Source organism: Abrus precatorius, unplaced genomic scaffold, assembly GCF_003935025.1.
Source record: "Abrus precatorius isolate BTA unplaced genomic scaffold, Abrus_2018 Scaffold2, whole genome shotgun sequence".
In the NCBI taxonomy this organism is placed as follows: Eukaryota; Viridiplantae; Streptophyta; class Magnoliopsida; order Fabales; family Fabaceae; genus Abrus; species Abrus precatorius.
The window spans coordinates 37,109,046-37,132,030 of NW_020874362.1; the positions used below are offsets into that span (position 1 = coordinate 37,109,046).

General features: G+C 36.0%; 1 protein-coding gene across 2 annotated transcripts; it reads left to right on the top strand.

Moving 5' to 3' along the window:
• The first annotated feature begins 283 nt into the window (after window positions 1–283).
• On the top strand, window positions 284–20,975 carry LOC113857453 (protein CHROMATIN REMODELING 4). 2 transcript variants are annotated; one of them, XM_027489372.1, is made up of 11 exons: window positions 284–827; window positions 3,020–3,269; window positions 6,763–6,864; window positions 6,980–7,750; window positions 8,712–8,819; window positions 8,927–11,689; window positions 12,475–12,632; window positions 15,791–15,905; window positions 16,797–16,879; window positions 17,520–18,168; window positions 18,271–20,975. In XM_027489372.1, the coding sequence occupies exons 2-11, from the start codon at window positions 3,036–3,038 to the stop codon at window positions 20,263–20,265; spliced, it is 6,978 nt and encodes a 2,325-aa protein (XP_027345173.1). In that variant the 5' UTR covers window positions 284–827; window positions 3,020–3,035; the 3' UTR covers window positions 20,266–20,975. The 2 variants fall into 2 exon arrangements, with proteins under 2 accessions (XP_027345173.1, XP_027345172.1); XM_027489371.1 differs by having other exon boundaries at window positions 17,520–20,975.
• Window positions 20,976–22,985: the final 2,010 nt, after the last annotated feature.

Here is a 22,985-nt window from a genome sequence, read left to right on the forward strand (position 1 = left end):
GAATAGTTGGATTCGAAAACTTAATTAAAAGTAGATGGAGATTTAGCTTAGATATTATGAGGCTGTTTGAAATAGATTCTGTCATCGGAAATAGTAAAACCTATATTTGATAACATTGAATGGGAAGAAATAAAAAAAGAGGAACTTTATAGCATGCACACATAATAATCCTTGATCCTTGATGCCCAAAAGGAGAGATATGAAGGAAAAAGATAAAGGGTATATTAAAAAAAAAGAAAAAAGAAAAAGGGAAAAATGGGGCACCCCATGAAGGCACAGATGCAGGAAGCAATAGATGATGGCACTGAGAAGAAGAAAGAGAAAAATGTGAGACACAAAAACGGAAAAGGGATAATTGGAGAGAAGAAAAACGATGATAGTTCAGTTGGGAGCGATTTGAGAAGAAGAGAAAGGGAGGGAGAGAGCAAAGACTCCTCGTGATGCCACGTGGCATGGTTAGAGTGGGAGAGTGGTTTTGGTTTTGGGTTGAACAACAACAACAACTCTCTCTCTCTCCTGCCATGTCAGAGCGTAACCCCGTCCTATGACCCCGGCGAATCCGTATTTGTGTGTCTTTCTCTCTCTACCACTCTTTCTCTCTCTACAAGACAACATCAACAAACAACAACAACAACAGCTATCTCTTTTTCTCTCTCTATTTATTCATTTGTCTGCCCCCTTCTCTCTCTCTCTCTCCTCGTGTCTCTCATCTCGTTGCGTCCATGCCCTAATACCCTTCCCTTTCTGCACACCCACTTTCCCCTTTTCGCTCTTCCAATCTCATGCAATCCCTCTCCGTGCTGCTATTTGATCCATCAGCCAGATTGGTATGCTTCTCAATTTTCCTTCTTTTTGCTTCTTGCTGCAATTTTGGTTCTGGGGTTTTGTGGGCATCGCTTTTTTTTTTTTTTTTTTGTCTAATTTCAACTGGTTCTTGTTTTGATTCTTCAGACACTTGCTCTGTAATTGTGATTCTTGCTTCCGAAGTTTGATGTTTTAATGAGCTTGATTGTCACTTGGATTTTGAACTGCTTTCTGAGTCTATTTGTTTCTTGAAGGGGCTTCTGGGTCTCGCTTGAAGTTGAATGTGCATAATGCTTCATGAGTTGGGAGCAAATTGCTGGCTTTTGTGTGTTTCTTTTTTGTGGTGTGCTTGAACATACTGTGACTAGCCGTTCATTGTATATGCTTCATTTAATAGTTTTTAGATGACTGTGTTCCTTAGTAGTTTGTCTATGCTTCTATGATTGATCTAATCCTGCTTTGATTCTGGAATGAGTGTGGTAGCCGAAAAGGTTTTTTTCTGTTGTATCTCAAGAAATTTAAATTTGCGTAACTTTGTATGCTAGTAATTGTTTTTTTGGGGGAAACAGTATGTTTTAGGCACGTCTAGGTTATCTTGGATGTATTTTTTGGCTTATTATGAATATTATTGCAAAAGGGGGGCTGACATTTGCAAAAGGATGGATGTAGGCTATTGATTCAATGTTTCTAACTTTCCATAATAAAGGGTGATGCTGTTATTCGTGTTAGTCTATCTGCAAAGATGTGTTGTGTGGCTGAATGCAAATATTTCCAAGCATTAAATGATAAAATCTTTGCTTCTGTTTTAACTTTTTCAAGGAGAGTTTTTCCTTGTCCTGAAACATTCATTCTTGAGTGAAAAGACTTGGTTATTGTTGTCGTTGTTGTAAATGTTCATTCTTAAGCGAAACATCCCATTTGCTTTGATTTTGGCATTATCATGAAACTTTGGCTTGACATTATTTGCTGCATTCCATTATCATGAAATTTGTTGTATGTGGTAATTGATTTTGCTTTCCATTGACTCGTTACCTTAACAAATAACGAGTTAGAAATTACTTTTTTATCGACAACAACTATACCTCGCTTCAACTATTTCTTTACCTAAGACCTTTCTCAAGATTTAAGTGGGCTGGATTTTCCAAATTCATTAGACGTTGGAATAATCACAACTTGAATGAATGAAGCATGCGCAGATTTTCATGTAATGTCAGTGAAACCAAGATAAGACTGCATGGACTATAATCAAAGCCTATTTGAGCCAACGTACTAAATCACTGTCAGTTTTGAAGCTTCAATCCAAGTTCAAGACTAACCTAGTGGACTGATTGCCCTTTAGCTATCATGGAGATTTCCCTTTTGAGGCGAAAAACCCCTTTTTATACTGGTTTGGTTTTCAAAGAAGATGGACTTTGTCTAATCAGCTGATGAATACTTTATCAGAGGCAGTCTGTGGTAATTTCAGTTGTGGAAAGAGGACTAGATTTTAAATGCAAACTTGATATTTTGAATTCTGCTGAGATTGATTATGAATCTCTCCCAAATCCAATAGGTTTGCTTCCCATGTTGAGCGATGTTAGTGCTCATGAATAATTACTATAGTGTGGTGTTTAGAGAATGAGGACTACATAAATTTTCAATAAAAAAATAAAAATGAATGTGCATAGCTTCTTTGTGGTGTTATGCCAAATATCTTTTTAAGGGGTTGTCTTTGACAGATCATCCAAGAGATTGGTGTGCTGTGCTGCATGTTTAATGTTCTTAGTCTCTTGTTTTTATCTTTCTTTTTTGATGCTGCTTTCAGTTTTTGAGGATTTCTTATCCTCTTGCATTTGTATCTCACTTTTCTTCCTTAATAATTTTTTATTAAAAAAATTGAATGGTTTGTACTCTGAATAAATTATTAGAATGTTTTCTCTAGTTTGGCACACATCTATAATATTTTTCTGGTAATGGTTGAGCTTTTTTTTTCAAATATTATGAGAAACGCTGATGATTACGAGGGCTATTTCAGTATTTAGTCATTGTTCAATACTATTTCTTTCTACCTTGTGCACTAATTGCTTGCACTAAACTTTTTCCCTGTAATTGTTTTCTGTGCTGCGTCAATGAACAGACATGAGCAAGATTATTAGTACTGTTTTAAAAATATGATGCTTTTGATTTTCATTTTCTCATCACATGCTGATGCTCAAAGTGCTGATTGTACATGTAGGATGCATATATGAACGATGAAAGAAAACAAATCATCAGCACCTAAAATGCTTAACAGGAATTGGCTTTTAAAACGTAAGCGGAGAAAACTTCCTTTAGGACCAGAACAGTCCTCTGGTAAAGAGCAGTCCAACAGTAAAGAAGACAATTCAGTAACATCTGAATCTTCTAGACATGCTTCAGCTAAACATGTGCTAAAGACTGAAGTGGCTGCTGATCAAGTTTCATCTAAGAAGAAAGGAAATGACGGGGTGAGTTACCTTTTATATGTCCAATTTATTACATAAAGAAAGTTTACCTTAGCCCTTTAATAAAAAGAGGATAAATAAGCAAAGTGATATGGGATGAGATTCTGTTGTAATTCCATGTTTGGAATACTTCATTTTGTGTTTTTTGATAGAATAGAAATTTTATTGATGAATGCAAGAGTACAACAGACAATAGAAATTTTATGCGAAATGTGTGGGAACCTTTTGATACTCACTCTGCAGCGAGATCCACTATTATATTTCAAAGAAAAATCCTTGGATTCTTGTTCCCACGTGCTCTGCTCTCTTCTCCACAATGTTTGTTGCTTTTCCCTTTGTCTCCTAGTGCATTATTGTGGTCTCTCAACTCCTCACTCCCTATTCAGAAAAACTTAGATGCTAGGACCAATAAGAGGGGAAATCTATAATTGAAGATGAGAGTGAAATTGAAGAGATACTTAGAGATGGAGAGGAAGGGGTAGAAGAACAAGAAGAGCCTTTACCAGTGGAAAATGAGGATCATGAGCTAAGTGATATTGATCTTGGGGAGAATGACTAGATTATTTGGAGGTATTTGGCTGATTTATGCAGTTACAGCCCTTTTCTTGTGTCATTGTGGCTAATATGAAGGTATATATGGCTGATTTATGTAATCCCAGTTCTTTTTTTGTGTCATTGTGATTGATTTGAAGGTATATATGGATAATTTATGCTGTCAACCATTTTTTAGTGTCATTGTGGCTAATGTGACTTAAATATTTGTATTATGTTTCATTTTTATATTTATACAATGAAATATTTGACTATAAAATGTCAATATATGGATGAATTTAATTATTGCCACAACACTGACATGCAGTGGGATGAGCTCAAAATAGTGGCTGGCCACTGTGACGAGATGTCATACCGCCATAGCAGCTCTATCACGTGCTATTCACAACCTAGGTTGTAATGGTTCAGCTAAATACACACAGTGTTGAGTTTGAGAATTTGAATATATCCTAGTATTTCATTTACTGGCTGTTTTCACTATGTTTGTCTTTGAGTCTAGACAATTGTTGCTACATTAGTTCTGGCCTCTGCTATGTCAACTTCACTGTTTAGAGGCTTTTGGATGTCCAGACGGGTTAAGCAACATGAAAATTATGATTGTTTGTAATTGGAAATAAGACATCTTAGATTTAGCATGTCTAAATCTAAAATTTTGATGATTGAGGTAAATGTGTTAATGGATAGGTTGCAAATCATCTAATAATTTGCTCATTTATTGATTGAAATTATACTATTAATTAGAAATCAATGTTCGGCGTAGATACACATAATTCAGCATACTCATCCTCCGTGGCTTACACTTGCATTAATGTTCTGCTGAGTTCCCAAAAATGTAAAATTTCTGTTTCATGGTGTCTGTCTCATGATTCTCACTTTTGCATCAGCTGCGTAGTCAGTAGTCATCAGAACCTTACTTTAACCCCCTACATGCTACTCTTTGGAGTTTTTGTTTCCTCAGTTCAGAAGTGACTAAGCTTGTTTGTCACTCAACTACCGGAATATTGCTGCTGATGGACCTCTGATGTGTTGCTACATGCAAATTACTGAAATCTGATAAAGAATGCCTCACTGGTGCATGACGGAGTGTGAGGCATCTTCTCCAGCCAGTTCCACCATAGACTAGCCCAAAGCCCAAAATCACTGTTCCAGCTAGTTGTCTACTCGGATGTATCTCAGTTCAGCCCACTCGTTGACTATGATGCCTTTTTTTTTTTTGAGGTGCAGGAGGCATTGGCAGTCAAAGCACTGATAGTGTGATTTCTTTGCTGAATGATGACAGCAATACCATCATTTAGGTCATTAAGTACTGCAAGGAGCACATTTAAACTGCTGCCCCCTCCTTGCATCACACCCTGAAGGCATCAAAGATGCTTTTTAGACCTGGTATGCTCAATAACTATTGTTTGGACTGCTTGAAAAAATTGGTCAGAACCATGCAACTTGTCTTGCATTGCCATGAAAGCATATCTAAAGTGAGTGCACAGCGATACCCCTCGCTAGTATCAGCAATCCTAGCATAAAGTATTCCCACTGTCCAATTTTCTCACTGCTGAACTTACGCTCTGAAGTTGCCAGAAACATCACAAAAATGCTCAACTTGACAGTTTTTTGTATAGAAACATGCCAAACTCATTTCCAGCCTTGTTAGCACTTTGGTACTGATACCCAGATCTTGATGATTCAATGAAGCACCTTCAAGGTCAACATTAACATTCCAACTATGCTCTGCAACTGCTTCATCTTTACCAAAGGAGAAAACATCTATTCCCACCAAGAATTGCATTTCTAGGGTTCTCTAATGGCTACCTGTTAACACTCTTCCCTTTGTAGCAGTGCCTTCCTCTGCTGTGCCTCAATCCAGCAAGTTCCTCCTATCATTTTCATTCTTACTCACTGTGAAATAGCTGGTGGAACCATCCAATTCCAATTGTGTTATCTTTCTCCATTTGAACTGAGTATTTTTATTTTTCATTGCCTTTAATGACTGTGCTACCTGCCAGCCACCATTTGTATTACTGACCATTGTTAATCTTCACATCAGAAGAATAAAGATCTGCACATGACCTACAGTGTCACCACATGAAACCATCTAGCAGACTTATTTACCGAGTTCCTTAGAGTTACTGATCTTGGTATTTAGCACGCTTATATATGATCACCTATAATTATGATCATTGCTTTCAATTTATTGAATAGATCCTAATCAGCTGCTTCATTGCTTGATAATTGATTGTAATTTTATTATAAATGAGATCAATATGCTGCCTAGATATGCAGAATTCAGCACTCTCTAATTTCTATAAGATTGTGTCATGTTCCTGAAATGTCCTGACACAAATAGGCCCTACTTTTTGCATTGTCTGGTAGCTTGGCAGACTTGGAGTGAGATGAATATGGCAATGTGCAGCGTATGCATTTATTTGGAATATTGAGGTAGGAGAGAAATGCAAAAATATTTTCAGAAGTACATAGTACTGTCTCTTATCTGGGAAAAATTGTAATTTTGTTTTTCATGGAGTTGAGCTACTGGGCTCTTTGAAGGGATCTTGTCTGATATGTCATCCTGTAGTTGGCTTACTTTCCTGAAGTTATTTAATTTGTTTATTCTTTCTTGTTTCCTTTTAGAGGATGTATTTTCCTTTCCTATCTTTGTACTGTTATGTTAACATAATCTCTCCTTGTCAAAAAAAATATCTTTTGCCAGATATGCACTTGTATTGGATTTGGATGTCATTGTCATCTCAATAATATCCTTTCATTTTGTTTGTCATGTATTTTATTTTCTAGCAGTGTATCTTATCCTGTGTTTTCATACTTCTACCTTCATTAATTTATATTTCTTTTCTATTTACAAGACAAACATTTTGGGATGCTTCCAGTTTAAGACTTTTTTATTATTTCTACTTGACTGTTCTAACTTGATGTAATGAAACTTCTGATCCAGTATTACTACGAATGCGTGATCTGTGATGTTGGTGGCAATTTATTGTGCTGTGATAGCTGTCCTCGCACTTATCATTTACAATGTCTTGATCCACCTCTTAAGGTATGTTCAAATCTGGTTGCATGGTGTGCTTTTTATCAATTACAACTTATGGTTCTTGTATTTTTTTTAAAAATCTGATTTTGTTTTCAATCATTTGTGATATTATCTCCTGAAGCGCATCCCTAATGGGAAGTGGCAGTGTCCAAGCTGCGTTGAAGGAAATGATCAGCTAAAGCCCATAAACCACCTGGATTCAATTTCAAAACGAGCAAGGACAAAGATTGTCACTGCAAAATCAAAAGGTGAAGTTAACTCACTTAACCTTGAAAAAGTATCTGGACTTTTTGGAAGTAAACTTATTTCAAAGAAAAGGTCCTCCAGCAAAGGAAAATCTATTTCGAACATAGGAGTCAAATTTTTTGGAAAGAAATTTTTGTCTTCTCCCGTAGATGCAACTTGTAGCAACAAGCCAGTTGACCCGTCTCTTGGGAGTCCTATGGAAGGAACTTCGTCATGTGTGGATCCTGATGAGAAGAAATTAAACTTGTCCCCAACAGACTCCCCGATGGACAGGAAGTCAACTTCGCCAGTCAAGGAAGTTTTATCTCTCCCTAAAATTACTAATTTAGAAGTAAATGATGAACAGATGGAGGGGAGGACCGATTTATCTTGCAATAAATTTCCTTTAAGAAAAACACTTGTTCTTGCTGTTACTGCTGGAGGAGAGGAAGTGAGAAAAAGGAAGAATAAAGTTGTTAATGATAATCCTAGTCAAAAGAAACGGAAGACTGAAAAGGGGAAAAAAATTGTCAATCCTTCCTTAAAGTCCAAGTCTGGAAGTAATAAAGTAAATAAGAAGCAGAAGTCTATAATGCATAGCATTTCTGCATCTGTATCAAAAGAGGATGTTGGAAATAAGAATTCTTACGCCCAGCAGAAAGATAAGGTACTTGTTCTACTCTCTACTATCTTGTTGGATTTTTACTTTTAATAACCTATAGAACATTTTATCTTGTATCTAGTACTTATCAGTAGTTATTACATACTCTTGGAGATAATTTTACTTTTCACTTTGGATGTAGATATCATTTTATTAACATTTACATTGACTAAATCCTGACATAATAATATTTACCCTTAGGTTTATGTAGACAAAATATTTGTATATTTATAAATAATTTACATATTTAATTTGATTGATATTAAAATTTCAAACTTCCACTTTGTCTTAAAAGTTGAGTTTAAGCATTGTTCTTCTTTTGTCCCTTTTGACATCAATTCTGGGCCATGGTAGACTATGTAAATAGTGCTGTTGTTAAAGCATGCCTATTTTAAACTGTGGAGAGAAATCGAGAGACATTGAGTGAAATCTGTGTGTATATGTACACAGTGGAGGGCTTTATTTATAATGATTATGTAATAATTACACAATATTCTGTTACATATTTATAAAAAATAACACTATCTAAATAATAAATAAATATTCCCTATTTATTTACAATTATTCTCAACATAGATGATTGGTATAAATCCATTCTCCTTTATTAGTAGAGAAATTTTGAATATTATCATGTTTAGAGACTTCTTCTGTCAGACTTTTTAGATGTAGACTTCAGAAAAGAATGAAAAATAAAGCTATAAGTATTTCTTGAAGTCTGCAAATTTTGCTACATTGCATTAGATTTAGGTATGCCACTAGCTGCGGTTTATAGTTATCACAGCAGCATGATGTGGTAAAGTATATTAAGCCTAATATTTGAAATTTTGGATATATTAATCCTACTATCTTATCATTGATTTAATTGATAGACTACTAACTGGGTTCTAGAATATGTTTACTATTGTTGTTGAGATGCTACTGCATTTGTGTTAAACTATAAGCATAATTTGTTTCTGCCTGGATGCAGAAGCTCCCTCAGGCAATGAAAGACACATCAAATGAACTTGATAAAACAGGAAATCTTGTGGACGAAACTTTGATGCATGAAAACAGTACTATTGTTGAACCTCTGCAGGTAACCATCTAGAAAGAGCTTTTGCTGGATTTGTTTAAGAAAATGCCTCCCCTGGAATCTTGTTTTTGATTATCATGACTTATTCTACTTGTATATCCATCTTGCAGGTTGATCGGGTTCTAGGGTGTCGAATTCAAGGTGAGAACACAAATTCAATGCGACACTTATCTTTGAACATTGCAGATGACTCACCTTCTGGTGATCTGGTATTATCAGAAAACCAGACCAGACTACTAGAGGATAATTCTGCTTGTGATAATGATTTGGATGTTGAATTGACTGAAAATCTTGTCAATGATCGTCAAAATGTCATCAAGAATTCTGATGAAGAAGGAATGTTGAAAAACACTAATAGAGCAGAGAGAATTCATGTATACAGAAGATCAATGACAAAAGAAAGTAAGAAAGGAAATCCTGTAGATTCATTGAGTAAAGCCACTGATGATTTAGGTCCCTGTCCAAGGGATGGTAAAGATCAGCGTGATTCTGCTGTATCTGCTGAACAGTTGGAAAAACCCAATGACAAGGTGGAAACACAGGAGAGAATTAATGTTGCTTTAAGAAGTGAGGACAACAGTGAGCTTTCACAAAATTGTGAAATACATGTCTCTCTTGAAACAAAACAAAAAGAAACGAATGCAGAGAAGGGAATGAATGGCAAGCAGGATGCTAATGTAGTCGAATGTGCAGGTCCAAATGGAGAGAAAGTTTCCTATGAATTTTTAGTTAAGTGGGTAGGAAAGTCTCATATTCATAATAGTTGGATTTCTGAATCCCAGTTAAAAGTTCTTGCTAAGAGAAAACTAGAAAATTACAAGGCAAAGTATGGGATGGCAATAATTAATATCTGTGAGGAGCGTTGGAAGCAGCCTCAGCGAGTGCTTGCTCTTCGAAATTCCAAACATGGAACATCTGAAGCATTTGTAAAATGGACTGGACTACCTTATGATGAATGCACTTGGGAAGGTTTGGAGGAACCAGTGCTACAAAATTCTTCTCATTTGATTACCCTTTTTAATAAGCTCGAAACCCTCACGCAGGAAAGGGATGCATCCAAGGAAAATTCAACTAGAAAAAGCAATGACCATCAAAATGATATATTTAATCTTACTGAGCAACCTACGGATCTGAAAGGTGGTTCTTTGTTTCCCCACCAGCTTGAGGCTTTGAACTGGTTGCGTAAATGCTGGTACAAGTCCAAAAATGTGATACTTGCTGATGAGATGGGACTTGGGAAAACAGTATCTGCCTGTGCTTTTATTTCATCGTTGTATTTTGAATTCAAAGTTTCACTTCCTTGCTTGGTCTTGGTACCACTTTCCACAATGCCTAATTGGCTTGCTGAATTTGCTCTATGGGCTCCAGATGTGAATGTTGTAGAATATCATGGCTGTGCTAAAGCAAGATCCATAATTCGCCAGTATGAATGGCATGCAAATGATCCAAGTGGATTGAATAAGAAAACAGAAGCCTATAAATTTAATGTGCTTTTAACTACCTATGAAATGGTTCTTGCTGATTCTTCTCATTTGCGTGGAGTTCCTTGGGAAGTTCTTGTTGTTGATGAAGGCCATCGACTGAAGAATTCAGAAAGTAAGCTTTTCAGTTTGCTAAATACATTCTCTTTTCAACATCGTGTACTGTTGACAGGTACTCCTCTCCAGAACAACCTTGGTGAGATGTACAACTTGCTTAACTTCTTGCAGCCAGCTTCATTTCCTTCTCTATCTTTATTTGAGGAGAAATTTAATGATCTTACGACTGCGGAGAAAGTTGATGAATTGAAAAAACTTGTTGCTCCTCACATGCTTCGTAGACTTAAAAAAGATGCCATGCAAAATATTCCCCCCAAGACAGAAAGAATGGTTCCTGTTGAATTGTCATCTATCCAAGCTGAGTATTATCGTGCAATGCTTACAAAGAATTATCAATTATTGCGGAATATTGGGAAAGGGGTCGCCCAACAATCTATGCTGAACATTGTGATGCAACTGAGGAAGGTCTGCAATCATCCATATCTCATACCGGGAACTGAGCCTGATTCAGGATCTGTTGAGTTCCTTCATGAAATGAGAATAAAGGCTTCTGCTAAGTTGACTCTTTTGCATTCTATGCTAAAGATTTTACACAGGGAAGGTCACAGAGTACTCATTTTCTCACAAATGACCAAGCTTCTTGACATCCTGGAGGACTATTTGAGCATAGAATTTGGGCCTAAAACATATGAGAGAGTGGATGGCTCTGTTTCTGTAGCTGATCGCCAGGCAGCTATTGCACGTTTTAACCAAGACAAAAGCCGATTTGTTTTCTTGTTATCCACTCGCTCTTGTGGACTTGGGATAAATTTGGCAACTGCTGACACTGTCATCATCTATGATTCTGATTTCAACCCTCATGCAGATATCCAAGCAATGAATCGAGCACACAGAATTGGACAATCAAATAGACTTCTAGTATATCGGCTAGTGGTTCGTGCTAGTGTTGAAGAGCGCATCTTGCAGCTTGCTAAGAAGAAATTGATGCTTGATCAGCTTTTTGTAAATAAGTCTGGATCTCAAAAAGAAGTGGAAGATATTTTAAAGTGGGGAACTGAGGAACTTTTCAACGATTCTCCTGGACTGAATGGGAAGGACCTGAGTGAAAATAACAATGGTAACAAAGATGAGGCAGTGGCAGATATAGAACATAAGCATCGGAAAAGGACTGGCGGTCTGGGAGATGTGTACAAAGATAAGTGTACTGATAGCAGCAGCAAGATTCTGTGGGATGAAAATGCTATTTTAAAATTGCTTGATCGCTCAAACCTTCAAGATGGTTCAACTGACATTGCTGAAGGGGATTCTGAGAATGATATGCTGGGCTCAGTAAAGGTGAAGTAATTGAGTAATGTTTAGTTGATACTGTGTTTATTTCTTTAAACTTTGGCTGGAAATTAGAATGTTACCAATAAACTTAGTCAAATGGTGTGTTTCTGTAAGATGCATGAATCTTGTTTTGCTTGTTTGTGTTTAGACAAGGACATATCCCTGTGTTCTCATCTCTTTCTTTCTCTTGTGGCTTATTCTTTTCCCTTTCTTAGATACCTTTGCTTTGTGCGACTATCTTTGTTGTTTGAGTGCTTATATACCAATTTAAGTTTTCCTGTTCTGTAATTAATGGTTGTACTTGGTTCACTATAATTCTTTGAAGTAGCACCTGTAGATTAACATGTACACAATCTAAACGAAGTATTGGTGATGCTTCTGTTCCCTTTGTGCTGAATTCTCTGGAATTTTGTTCCATTTATTTTTAATGTTATACTTGATTCTTTCTTTGAGGGTGAGCCTTGGCAAAATGATGATGTTTCTGTCTTGTGACTAGTTGGTCATGGTTCAAATCCTGGAAACAGCCTCTCCACTTGGGGGGGGGGGGGGGCGCTGATGTATGCAGCCCTTTTTTTTTTAAGTCTCTTTCTCCCATAAACTTTGGATATATCTATGTTAATTGAATAGTTAATTTTTCCCCTTCTATTTTTTCTGAAGTTGTATGTTAATTGAATGGTTAAGTTTTCCCCTTATTTTTTTTCTGAAATTGTATATTCTTGCTCTTACATACAGTTAAGATATATAATGAAGATTACTCTTCCCCTTATTGTGATTGAAAATTTCTTACTTAGGCCCTTGAGTGGAATGATGAACCAACAGAAGAACATGTAGTAGGTGAATCTCCTCCTATTGGGACTGATGATATGTGTACGCAAAATTCTGAGAAGAAAGACGATAATGCAGCTATTGGCAATGAAGAAAATGAATGGGATAGACTACTGCGTGTGAGGTAAGGAGCTTCTATTTGATTGTCTCCTCTTTTGATGTCATATATTACTTCAACAATGTCCAACTTATGTGTGAACAGTTATTGGTTGTATAAATAATATAAGGATTTAATAAGAAAAACAATATCATTTCAAGGGCCATTGATATAACTTTGAAACATAACGGTGAAAGCTGCATTTTGTTGCTGAAGAGCACTCGTACATGTAGATGAGGACAATTCTGCCTTGTCTGAAATGACCTGAAATACAAACAAAAGTTTTGTGATATAAATATGTTTTACTTGTTTCTGTGGGTTTCTGTTAAGCCAACCATGCGTAGTGGGATAAGACTTAGGTGTTTGTATTGGTTTCTGTTCATGTTTTTTTTTTCTTCTGTTTTTTAAGGAAGTTTGTGTATCAGACATGCCAAGAAAGTGGATACATCTTTCAAGGTGATCGTAATATGCTCATGTAATTGCTGAACTGATACTGTTAGATTAGACTGTTATTCACTGTTGTAACTGTAACATAATCTGTTACTCAGTCAGCTGCTTTAAGAATCTATTACTGGTCAAATGAAGGCAGAGGGCTAGGAATTGGTTCTATTTTAAGACTCCCTTCACAAGAGATCCTTGGTCATATACACAGTGCTGTTTATGTTGATTTCAAACAGATTCCTTAGGATTACCTTGAGCTGGGTTCACGAAGAGCACATCTGAAAATGTAGTTTGCCTATGCTTTTCAAGTCTTGCTTCATGAGCAAGAAGCAAAGCTCCAAGGTCTCGAACATTCTAATGTTCTAAATGGCTACTAATTAAGGTGACAAAAGCATCAAATTTCTAAAAGTAATACTTTGAGGATTATTAGTAAAGTTGGGCTTAACTCACTCTCAAAAGTTAGTTTGTAGGAGAAGGATTACCCAATTCCTTATAAAGAGTATTCTGACTTTATTTCTAGCCAATGTGAGACATTTTATCACACCTCCCTCACACCTAAGACTGAACATCTAGTACATGAAGTTTACAGGATTAGACATCTTTAGGTGGCCCAACAAGATTGAACATTTATGGACAGCTCAACATTCAAACTGGATAGACTCTGATACCAAATAGTGCTTGGCCTAACTCACTCCCAAAAGTTAGCTTAATGGAGGACTACCCAAGCCTTTATTAGGAGTATTCTTGCTCTATTTCTAGTTAATGTGGGACATTTTATGGTTGAATCAATTAGAGCTTTGATTTGAAGGCAATACTACTTAGAGCTAGCAAAAGAGGCCGATTCGAATAAGTTTGCTAAAATACAAGGCTTGAGCTTTAAAATTTAGGTGTAAATTAATTCTGAGCTTTTATAGCCCGACCCCTTTAGGCTTTTATTTGTTCAAGTTTGGGCCAACCATGTCTATTAAAGAGTAAAATGTTGGTTAAGACCAAGATTGAGCTCCTAGGAGAACATTTGATCTTACTGTTCCCGCTGCATGCATGCTTTACTGGCTAGTTCTAATCCTCAGTCTTCATCTAATTTAATTGTAGTGGAATCTTCATGTTTACAACAAACCTATGAAAATGATATGCTTTAATTACTGCTTCTACCTGCTGTTATTGTAGAATGAAATTGCAATCATCCAATCAAACATATATCGTGTGTGAGAGAACATTCTTAGAGAGGATGGGGATTCACTTGGCAGTGGTGGTGGATTAGAAGTGGAATGAAATGGACTGGGCCACAACATTAGGCTTGGAAAAATGCTATAATACCATATAAGAGTGAAACACAGCAAATGAAGCTAGATAATGTTGAAAAAGAGGAGGAACGAGAGAACATGAGTGAATCCATGTGTTTGAATTACATGATGAAACTTATATTTATATTAGGAGTCATAAATACAAGTGCAATTACAAATAATTAGAAGAGTATGTAGTTTCTCTAATTAACGTAATTACATAACATGTAATGTACACTTATTATAATTACATTATTTCTAACGCCCCATCAAGTTGAGTATATTAATCAAATGTACCAACTTGCTGCATATATAGGTAATTGGAGGATCTCTCAATGACTTGGCAAAGTTGGTATTGATGTCTTCAAATGAGTTTTTCTCTATAATAAAACAATAATCAATCTCAATATGTTGGGTTCTCTCAGTAATATTGAATTTGAAACAATGTGTGAAGTTGCTTGATTATCATAAATAACTCGTCTATGCAACTTCCTCAAATCTTTGCTTATTGAGCAATTGCAAGTAATTGAAGTCATGACTTGATAGTCTATTTTTGTTCATAATTTATTTCTTACTTTTTCAAGAAATCAGATTACCACTTGGGAAGATACAGAAATCGAAAGTAGACTTGTTAGTAGGAGAGGCTATTCAATTTGCATTTGAATATTTCACGTGTGTAAGCGTTTAAAATCAGTGTGATTGGTAATAGCTTATTTTTTAAAGTCTCTCTGAGAAAAGTATTAAAAATAAGTGATTATTTCTCTCAAATAAGTTGAACCAAACATATGATCAGATTTCTGATTATTTTGAGATGTTTAAGACTTTAAGTAGCTTCTAGAAAAAATGGTTTTATAATTCATTATTTTGAGAAGATGTTTTAATTAGCTTTGAGAATTATAACTACCTACAACTGCTTTTTATAATTGTAACCAAACAAAAAATGGTTTCAGCTTTTTATAAAATTTTAAAATAGATCACCTTTCAATACATTTTTAAAATCACCTTCTTTAAAAAGGGGGGAAAAAAGCCTAAACAAATGGGCCTTAATCTCATGAGTGACTACACTCTGGTCTTGAATCTTGATTATGTGAGGTAGCAAAGTACTTAACGCATACAAGAACTAAACATAGCTGTAGATTCTAACTACAAGATTTATGCACCTCTGCAAATCCTAGCTACAATCCTAACACATTAATGCATAATTATTTGTAAGAACTGAAGCGACAAGCAATGAACTCTTTTGAGGCCATGATGGTAAAGGAGATATGATTATAAGAAACCACTTTTTAAAATATTAGAATATTTTAAGTAGAGTGCGGAATAAGTTTTATCTCTATGAGTGATGGTAGCACAAAAATTTATATTCTTGTTCCCTTGCATTTGACAGCATTGTTAGCTATCAAGCAGTGTGACTAATATGTTTTAGCTTGAATTTTGTGGCTCCTTTAATCTGGTTTGCAGGTGGGAGAAATATCAAAGTGAGGAGGAAGCAGCTCTTGGTCGAGGGAAGCGGCAGCGGAAAGCTGTTTCTTATAGGGAAGTATATGCTCCACACCCAAGTGAAACTATGAGTGAGGTAATTTGCTTCCTTTCTGCTTGTAAGCAAAAGCCTATTTGTTATAATATGCTCAATATTTTCTTTATTATGTATTTGATTCTGAATATCACTGGTGGAAGATGATGATAAGGTTTTATTTATCAAGAAATCTTGAAATATCCTTCTGCATGCTTTAATCAGATATATAAGCTAATTAAGTTTAAGATTAGTGGACCTATAGCATTTTGTTATATTATGCCTTCCAAGTTAAAAAGTAAAAAACTCTTTCCTGTGTCACAACTTCCTCAAACATGTCTCCAGTGTAGTGGAGTGGAATTGGTTTCTTCAGTGTAATCATGTGACTCGATACAATAAGATGGATAAATATTGGTAGGGTGTGTCGGTGTGCTACATTTAACATGGAGATTTTAATCTTGTAAATTAGGACTTCCTTATTTGCGTAGGGCTACTCCTGTCCTAGTTTATTTCCCGTAGTCGGAATATATAACCGTGTTAGTTTTAGATGTCTGTTTAGGGTTTAGCCTAACTATCAATAGTTAGTATGCTGTTATCAGATCTGTGTAATGAATAGCTTCTATATAGACAGGATCTCTATGAACGCTTAGATTCTAGTTAAATCTATGTATTCAGAACATTCAGAATAAACTTTCTCTAGTTTTCTCTCATTTTCTTTCTCTTTATATCTCTGCTGTAAATCTAAACATCAGCTTAGTGTTTATGGGAAGGGCTGTAAATAGTTCTCTGTTCACTTTTTGAGGGTTACTTGCTTAATTGTTGAGTATTGAAGTTTTCACATTATTTCATCTATTTTGAGCTTCAGTATTTAAGTTCAACTTCATTTTAATTTGTCCTTGTAGAAATTATGTGTCATTTTTTTTATGTTTTCTATTGGTGTGTTTGTTCAACCAGAGTGGCGGTGAGGAGGAAAAAGAGCCAGAACCAGAGCCGGAGCGTGAATATACACCAGCAGGACGGGCCCTGAAGGCAAAATTGTATGATTTGTTTTTGAACTTTTTGAATTATGTTACAGTTATTAAATATGGTTATGGGAGATGTATATGTCCACAGTTGAGTATTTTTTTGTTGGTTTGTCTTTATGGCTTCTTTTTGGTGTCCTGCTTAGGCTTCTTTCAAGGTTTCTTTTGAGAATGTGCAGGGGTTTTGAAATGCAATATTGTATTAGGGAGTTTGTTTTTCTTACTGCTCATGTAAATTATCATGAAGGATTTCCTCCTTTGTTTTCCTTATTTTTTCTGTGTTAACTAGTTTTTTTTAATGCATCTGTAAATATAAACCTTTAATACTGTAATTTAACTTCTGGAAACTGTTCTCCTAGAACTCTTAGCAAGTCCTACATGCTATTGATAAGTTGGTCATGTTAACTTTAATATCAATGCATTAGTTTCTCTAAACAAATTAAACTATACATGGCATATCAGTATTCCCTCATCAGTACTGTCTATACTGATGATATTATTTTAGTTGTGGTTTAAATTATTTTTAATTGGCAATTTTCTATCGCGTGGATCAAGATATAATGTCCTCTGGTCTGGTTGGTTGTTACCAATGGTATAACTTTATGATTAAATAAATCCTCAATGCTGAATATTTACACTTGCTATTGCTCAACAGTGCTAGACTCCGTGCTCGGCAAAAGGAACGACTTGCCCGTAGGAATGCAGTTAAAGAATCACATCCTGGAGAAGGACTTCCAGGTACTGAGTCACAGTCTCCAGCCAATGCCAAGGGTGGGGATCTAGGAACTGGACCAATGCATTCAGCTCAAGAGGGGCCTTCTATCAATCTAGGAGACAGCAAATACACTCAACTTCCAGAAGCTCAAAATAGCAACACTGATTCCTTATCAAGGATTGATAAGCTTTCGAAACATAAAATTAGCAGTCACTTTGATGTTTCTGTCAATAATCCAGGCCGTTCTCTCCCTGATATTTTTCTTTCAAATCACCATAAGGGGGCACTAAACATAATGAACTCTATACCCACCAACAATTTGTTGCCTGTTCTGGGACTTCGTGCTCCAAATGCTAACCAAATAGAGTCATCAGAAGGTAACATTTCAAAGTTAAATTGGAGACAAAATAGACATGGAACCAGACAAGAGTTTCCATTCAGTCTTGCCCCTTGCTCTGGGACATCCATGGATGCTGAGGTCAGAAGTAAGGAAGTGGCAGCAAATACGAAGCTGTCTGACGCATCAACAGAAAATTTACAACCAAGCTTCAAAAATAGCATCCCTGATAGCAGTCTCCCTTTTGTTCCAGTATGCTCTCTTAATATATGTGTGGATTTTATCGTCAATTGTGGTTGGCTTTATGCATTTGTCCTTATGATTGATATCCTTTTTTTTTTTTTTTTTTTGCAGTTTCCACCCTCTGTGCAAGGGAAGGAATCCGATGCATTTGAAAATTCAGGTGCTAGATTCTCTGCTTTCCAGGAGAAGATGGCCTTGCCAAACCTACCATTTGATGAAAGGTTGCTGGCCAGATTTCCACTTACAACTAAGAGCATGCCAAGTTCCCATCTGGACCTCTTACCGAATTTGTCATTAGGAGGAAGACTTGAAGCTTTGAATGCATCTATGCAAGATCTTCCAACAATGCCAGCATTGCCTACGTTCAAAATACCCCCTGAAGATTTATTCAGATATAATCAGCAAGACAGGGATGCACCCCCTACCTTAGGTTTAGGACACAGGCCAACCACATTCTCATCTTTCCCAGAAAACCATAGGAAGGTGCTTGAAAACATAATGATGAGAACTGGATCTGGGCCAAGTAATTTTTTGAAAAAGAAGTCAAAACAAGATGGATGGTCTGAAGATGAACTTGATTCTCTCTGGATTGGTGTTCGTAGGCATGGCAGGGGTAATTGGGATGCTATGCTCAGAGATCCCAAGTTAAAGTTTTCGAAGTATAAAACATCTGAAGATTTATCAATTAGGTGGGAAGAGGAACAAATAAAGGTCTTTCAGGGGCCACCTTTTCCTGTGCAAAGATCATCCAAGTTGACGAAGTCTACCAAATCGGCACATTTCCCAATCTCTGATGGAATGATGGAAAGGGCTTTGCATGGGAGCAAATTCCTTTTGCCACCAAAATTTCAAAACCATCTGACTGACATGAAATTAGGGATAGGAGATTCTGCATCTAGTCTGCCACATTTTAGAACATTGGACCGGCCTAGTCTGCAAAATGATCACTTTGCACCTCTTCCATCTTGGAGCTATGATAAAAACAAAGCAAAGTTTCCTGAGGATGCTTCTGCTGAAACATCTGATAGACCAGGAACTTCTTCCAATGCACCAACTGAAAGACCATTTCTGCTCAATTCTTTTGGAACTAGTACCTTGGGTTCACTAGGTTTGAATTGCTCAGGCAGCATTGATGTACAGCAAAAGGAGGATGACCAAGGAAATACCAAGTGTGGAAAGTTACCTATACTTCTGGATGGATCACCCAATGACATGCGTGATAATTGCATTAATGTAGGAAATGGTGAATCTACCAGCTCTGGATTATTATCTAACCCTGTTAGACCTGATCCTTTGCACTCAAAAGGAGAGGAAGTCGGTGGAAGCAGTTCTTCAAGAGACAAACTTCCCCACTGGTTACGAGAAGCTGTGAGCTCCCCAGCCAAACTTCCTGATCCTGAACTGCCACCCACAGTATCAGCCATTGCTCAATCAGTTCGCCTGTTATATGGAGAAGATAAGGCCACAATTCCTCCATTTGTGATTCCCGGACCACCTCCCTTCCTACCGAAGGACCCCAGGTGTAGTCTTAAGAAGAAAAAGAAGAGAAGATCGCACAAGTTCAATCGCAGGGACTTCCACAGCAGCCATCATGTTGATAATGGTGCTTCAAGCTCAACTCCTTTGGGCCCACCATTACCTCTACTTTCTCAGACAGGAACTCTAACACATCAGCAGATTGAATCTGACCTCAACTTGCCTCCTCTTAATTTGAAGGTGGCAAACCATTCAAAGGCGACAAGTTCCGGACTGTCTCCTTCTCCTGAAGTGCTCCAGCTGGTCGCGTCCTGTGTTGCTCCTGGTCCTCATCATGCTCCAATCTCTGGTGCTTCAAGCTTTCTTGAGACCAAACTTCCATTGCCAAGGCCTGTTGGCAGAGCCAAATTCAAAGACTCAGAAGGCGCCTTCAGAAATAAGAAGCCTAGGCATAGGCAGGCTTCACCTAAAATTTGGTGTTCACCTCAGGAGCATATATTGGAAGACCCTGATAGTGGAGATTCCAGCAAGACTCAGTCAGATCCTTCCCGGGTTGAGCGGCCCCATGAAGGGGAGGTATCATCCGAGGGAACTGTCTCAGATCATACTGTGAGAGATCAGGAAACATAACTGTAATTTGTTGGATAAAATGAAACCATATTCTTTCTTGCTGCTGATGAAGCCTTTTCACCAATGCGCTAGAATTTTTGTAGGTATGACAGTGAGTGAAGTAGCAAATATAGGATTGTTGAGAACATGTAAAGTTTTTTCTTCAAGTGAAATGAAATATAGTGTTGCTTGCAGGGTATTGTTTGTTGCCCTCTTTGTCTAGCATGGCATTTTTTGCAATTGGAACCAGATAATAATTCATTATTACCATCCATAGTGCTTGTATTCGTATGAAGTATGATGGAAACAACGTTAGTGCTGCAGTGACATAGTACATGTTATTGTATTCAACAACAGGAGTTTGGATGTCATGCTATCTTCGACCAAGAGGTTGTTTATGAGAATTTTAAAATAATGTATTCTGTATTTAATGATATAGATTAACTGATAATTTGTTATTTGTGACTCTTTTAATTAAATTGAACGTGTCTCTAAAAATTTTCCTAATTTTTATTTCCTATAAAAAGTGCAAAATGTTTGACCGGTGGGATCCAGCCGAACCCAAACCAGAAACAGGATTATATTCTTCAAACCTATATGTAGACACAGGTTGGGAAAGTTTCCTTTTCAAGAATTTTTATTTCCAAAAGCCTTAAACAAGTTAAAAAAATATTTTTAAAAATAAACTGAATAAGACAAGTATTAATTAAGGGAGAGTTTATATGAGAAACGAATTTAGATAAAAAAAAAAAAAAAAAAAAAGAATACTCCAATACTACTACTATTTGAATTATTATGACCCTTTCTTCTTGTTTTTGGATGAGGAGAGAATATTAATTATTAATAATATTGTTAAAATAAAACTTGCGTTTGGTATACCAATTGCTATCTTGGAATGTTCTTTAATTAAAATTAAAATTTTATTTAATAATTAACGTAATAAAAATTGATATTGATTATCAAAATAAAGTTTTAATTTTAGTTAAAAGGCAACACTAAAAACATTTAAAGCTCAGTATTTAAATATCTTATTTTAGAGTGAAAAACAGTCCTTAATGACTTAATTTTAGAGTCAACCTTATTTTTTAGATTGGGTTCAGATCATATTTGAAGACAATCTTACGCAATTGAATATTAGTGAAGAGGCATTAATGACAATATTTCAAGACAACCTTCTTTTGTTTATTTTTCATTTAAATATTATTTTTGCTTATCTTTCAATTACTTTTATTAATAAATATAATAGTATGTATATACTATTATTTTAATTTCTATTATGACTCCAATTTAAAAAGTGTGAGAGGCATTGTCATTCATGCCTTTTCCAATGACAATTCTGTTCTCTTTAATGGGAATTGTGTATGCAGCTCTGACGACGAATCAGACGCGTTTTGCTGCTTTGCCTTTTCGTGACTCAAACTATTCTTCGTCCAGTTTGTTTTTAGCAATTTTCTAACTAGGCAAAATCGAAGTATTAATTAATGTGAAGAAAAATTGTTCACCAAAAAACTATGTATATACTATATTGAGTCAATTTTGCTTTTCTGGCGTTGCAGGTGGTCCACCCACATCATTTAAAATCAAAGCAATATTAAATCTCTTACCTTTATAATTTTAAGCTGTTTTGAGTTCCACACCATGTTCAATTATCCAACAGAATACAATACAAGAGAACAATTTCGTCTCATAATAGTTGTTGGATGATCCACTCTATCAAAATAATTGCAACACTAAACAATACCAAAAACATCTCAGTTTTAACTTTATCAAATACTAAAACTATCAACCAAGAATGAATAGACCTACTTGCATTAATGCATGCACATATAATCCCTCTTTCCTAAGTTTACATATGACCAAGAAATCCTTAGTGAGACTCGTTCTCTCTGTACAATATTACTATTACATGCTACTTGAGAGAAGGGACAAACGTAGAAACAAATCTCACTCTACTAGTTCTCACCCTTGAGTCCATTAAACTTGAAGGATCTCTTACTTTCTCCCTCAAAATTTAAAGCTTTAGCATAAATGGTGGATGAACTAGTCCTCTGCATGCATATATGAGATTTTGGCGCCAAGTAATTAGTCCTTTCAGTTCTATATAATATGAGCTTTGTTCCAAATTCAAATTGCCTAGTAGTGCTATAAAAAAATATTGAAACTAGTGGAATCACATATTGTATAACATGGTACCCATCCACTAACTCTTCGTAGCTCAAAATGAATAGGTTTAACTTTCATAAAGAAAGACAATTAGTATTTTATTATAATCAAATGCAATGTAAAGCCATAGCATGTGAATATGATTTGAATTCTGAGCACTCCAAGATATAGTGCTCAGAAGGAGAACTCATTGCATGTCAGACAATTTATTATTGTCGCTTCTGACATCACTAGGAAAAAAAAAGTGGCACAAGGAGTGAAAGGGATATACAAGTAATATTGCCACTTCTAATCTTACCAGTTTCTGTGAATCAGGCCAAGCAAGACCTTAGAAGTGGGTTTTAATCATCATTTTATTATTATTATTATTATTATTATATTTCTCGTAAGCAACAGCGACAATGATGCTCTAAAAGTCTAAATTTTATTAATAAAATTTATTTAAACACGTTAACAGTTTTTACTGACTAATATTTAATTATTTTTTGTGGTGGATTAAGGCTATCAAACTCTTTGAAACCTTAAGAAACTAATGTGCAAAATAACTTTGGGGGGCATAAGTGGGTAAAGTTCAACAT

Excerpts from the sequence above, each read along its gene's own strand:
- LOC113857453 (XM_027489371.1), top strand. The coding sequence starts at position 3,036 with ATGAAAGAAAACAAATCATCAGCACCTAAAATGCTTAACAGGAATTGG. Across the intron at positions 3,270-6,762 it reads AGAAGAAAGGAAATGACGGG|TATTACTACGAATGCGTGAT; the intron begins GTGAGTTACCTT and ends CTTCTGATCCAG. Across the intron at positions 15,906-16,796 it reads CAAGTGAAACTATGAGTGAG|AGTGGCGGTGAGGAGGAAAA; the intron begins GTAATTTGCTTC and ends TTGTTCAACCAG.